Source organism: Helianthus annuus, chromosome 9 (genome assembly GCF_002127325.2).
Source record: "Helianthus annuus cultivar XRQ/B chromosome 9, HanXRQr2.0-SUNRISE, whole genome shotgun sequence".
In the NCBI taxonomy this organism is placed as follows: domain Eukaryota; kingdom Viridiplantae; phylum Streptophyta; class Magnoliopsida; order Asterales; family Asteraceae; genus Helianthus; species Helianthus annuus.
Genome location: NC_035441.2, coordinates 38,292,699 through 38,294,992, shown reverse-complemented (window position 1 = coordinate 38,294,992; position 2,294 = coordinate 38,292,699). Strand labels below are relative to the sequence as shown.

Genomic DNA, 2,294 nt, shown 5'->3' with positions numbered 1-2,294 from the left:
ACCAAAATTATGGGGGCTAACATGTGTTAAGCATCTGTTTTTATGCTATGGTGAAAAATAAAAACCAAAAACCCAATTATCAATGCATATAATATTAAGATAAGCCCATTAATAGCAAACAGAGGTCCCCAAAAAAGTAGGGCTACAAACACAAAAGTGGCCAAGGCCATAGAGTTTCTTACAATCCTATTTATGATAAATGGGATCAAAATAGTTCCACCTTCTTACACACGTAACAGAGAAGAGCAGGAGGATGTCAAAAGACTGTTACATGTGTGTAAGAAGGCCAAAATGAAGAGACTCTCCCATTACATAGTACTAGAAAACGACAATACAGATTTTAATCAGAGGGTGAGGCACCAGGGGCGGTCTGCCTTTGTTGTTCAGCAGCTGCCTTTACTGCTTTCATTGCAGCCACCTTAACGCAGTTGCGTGAGTCGTGGTCGTCGACATACAGACCACAACGCTTGCATAAACGAAGCTGCTTTGGACGTTTTGGTGGTTTTGCCTTTGCCTTCTCACCGGGCCCAGAAATGCGAGTATGAGTACCACATCCTTTATTGCGTGCAACTTCTGGATTAGCAACTTCTACTGGAATGTCGATTGGTAGCCCAACTATTTCTTCCATTTCACACTCGTTTGATTCATTTTGAATTGTAGACAATGGTTGCTTGGAAAGCACATTGATCTTGAAATCCCTGAGTTGGTCAACCAATTTTGCCAACGAATCCTCATCGGTTCTGGCCACGTCAACGCATTCAGTAACGAGGTCAAGGATTTCATTCCGCATAACGGACGGTGCGTGAGGGTTGACTCCGTATCGGCTGGAAATTGAAAAAACCTGTTTGGGGAGGGCATCTCGACGCCACCTATCGTTTATGTATTGGGGTGGAATCCTTTCAACATTTTTCAATCGATAGACGCAAAAGACATGGCGACACAGATATCCGATACGTGTGAAATTCCTGCATGAGCAACTGGCGGATTGGTCTACAGTGTTATACGTAACCTGTTGGGAACATAGACAGCAAAAAAAAAGCCCTTTAGATCTAACATATGTTAGAGGATGGGTAATAATGAAATTGCCTAACATGTGTTACCTGGTAGACGTTTGTGATGTTGTTCCTTTTATCCAAATGAGTGACGTCTATCAGAAGACTGGAATTGCTGGACTCGGTTTGGTTTGTGATGTAGCATAAAAACTTCCCTTTAATTATCTCCTTTTGAACTTGCGTGAAAACAGCGTTTGTGTAAATGGCGAACGCGTGCTGTTCTATCGCTAAATCAGTATTGCCAGTGAACATCGTGGATGAGGTTTTGTACTCCGATACACGTTGCCGATATCGTTGGCTGTCTACCCTATTTTCAAAGCACATCATAAATTGTACAAGGGTGTTTGCGCTTGTTGAGTTGACCTTGAAGGCAGCGTTAGAGCTTTCGCAGCGTGAAGTGGTCTTCATTAAGCAACACATGGGCAGTTCCCTGAAGTACGCTGGTACCCAAAGATGTTTGATGTTGTACATGTCGTTCAACCAGCTGTGGTCTTGAAGTCCAAATGTTTGTAGGAGGTCATTCCAGTGGGACTCAAACGTTTCAGGTTTGATATAAACATTCCAAACCAACTGGTGAATGCAGGACCGAAGATCAGTGTTATCGAGAATGTCCGCAGAGATCTGAAAAAGTTAATAGTTACTAACACGTGTTAGATTAAAACAGTTTGAAAAGACATATAAAAATTATGTTATGTTGAATAACACATGTTAAGGGCTAACAAATTAAGCTACCCTTGGAGGGTAGTTTTTTCATTATATGCCACATGCATAGACGGTGTCGTGATTCGGTAAAGACCATAGGAACAGCTTGTAGCATGGATGGGTCTTGATCACTCAGCACGAGAGTTGGTTGAGTACCGTGTGCCTTCAAGAAAGCCTTAAGCAACCACACATAATTCAATGGACTCGGTTGATATCAAACCCGCTCCAAATGTAACACATTGGAAATGATGATCCACACCCGTGAATGGCACAAAAACCATCTTGTACCTATGAATAAAAAATTGATTTGATGTTAACAAAATGTAAAACTTTTTTGGGTTAGGGTTGTATACCTGGGGATCAGGCCTAACACATGTTAATGGGGGGGGGACTAACCTGTTAGTGCTGTAAGTTGCGTCAAAGGCGAGGACATCGCCAAAAGCTTTGTAGTTTAGCTTTGAAATCTCATCAGCCCAGAATACAGAAGAAAACTTTCCATTTGATACAGTGTAATCAAAATAGAAGTTGGGTAGGTTGTCA

The 2,294-nt window shown here is 41.8% G+C and overlaps 1 protein-coding gene across 1 annotated transcript; it reads right to left on the bottom strand.

The window, feature by feature from the left end:
• Positions 1 to 340: 340 nt before the first annotated feature.
• Positions 341 to 1,304, bottom strand: LOC118481702 (protein FAR1-RELATED SEQUENCE 4-like). The gene is made up of 2 exons (XM_035976910.1): positions 1,101 to 1,304; positions 341 to 1,009 (listed from the first exon to the last, which is right to left on the bottom strand). Exons 1-2 carry the CDS (start codon positions 1,302 to 1,304, stop codon positions 341 to 343), a joined length of 873 nt encoding a protein of 290 aa, XP_035832803.1.
• Between the last annotated feature and the right edge of the window lie 990 nt (positions 1,305 to 2,294).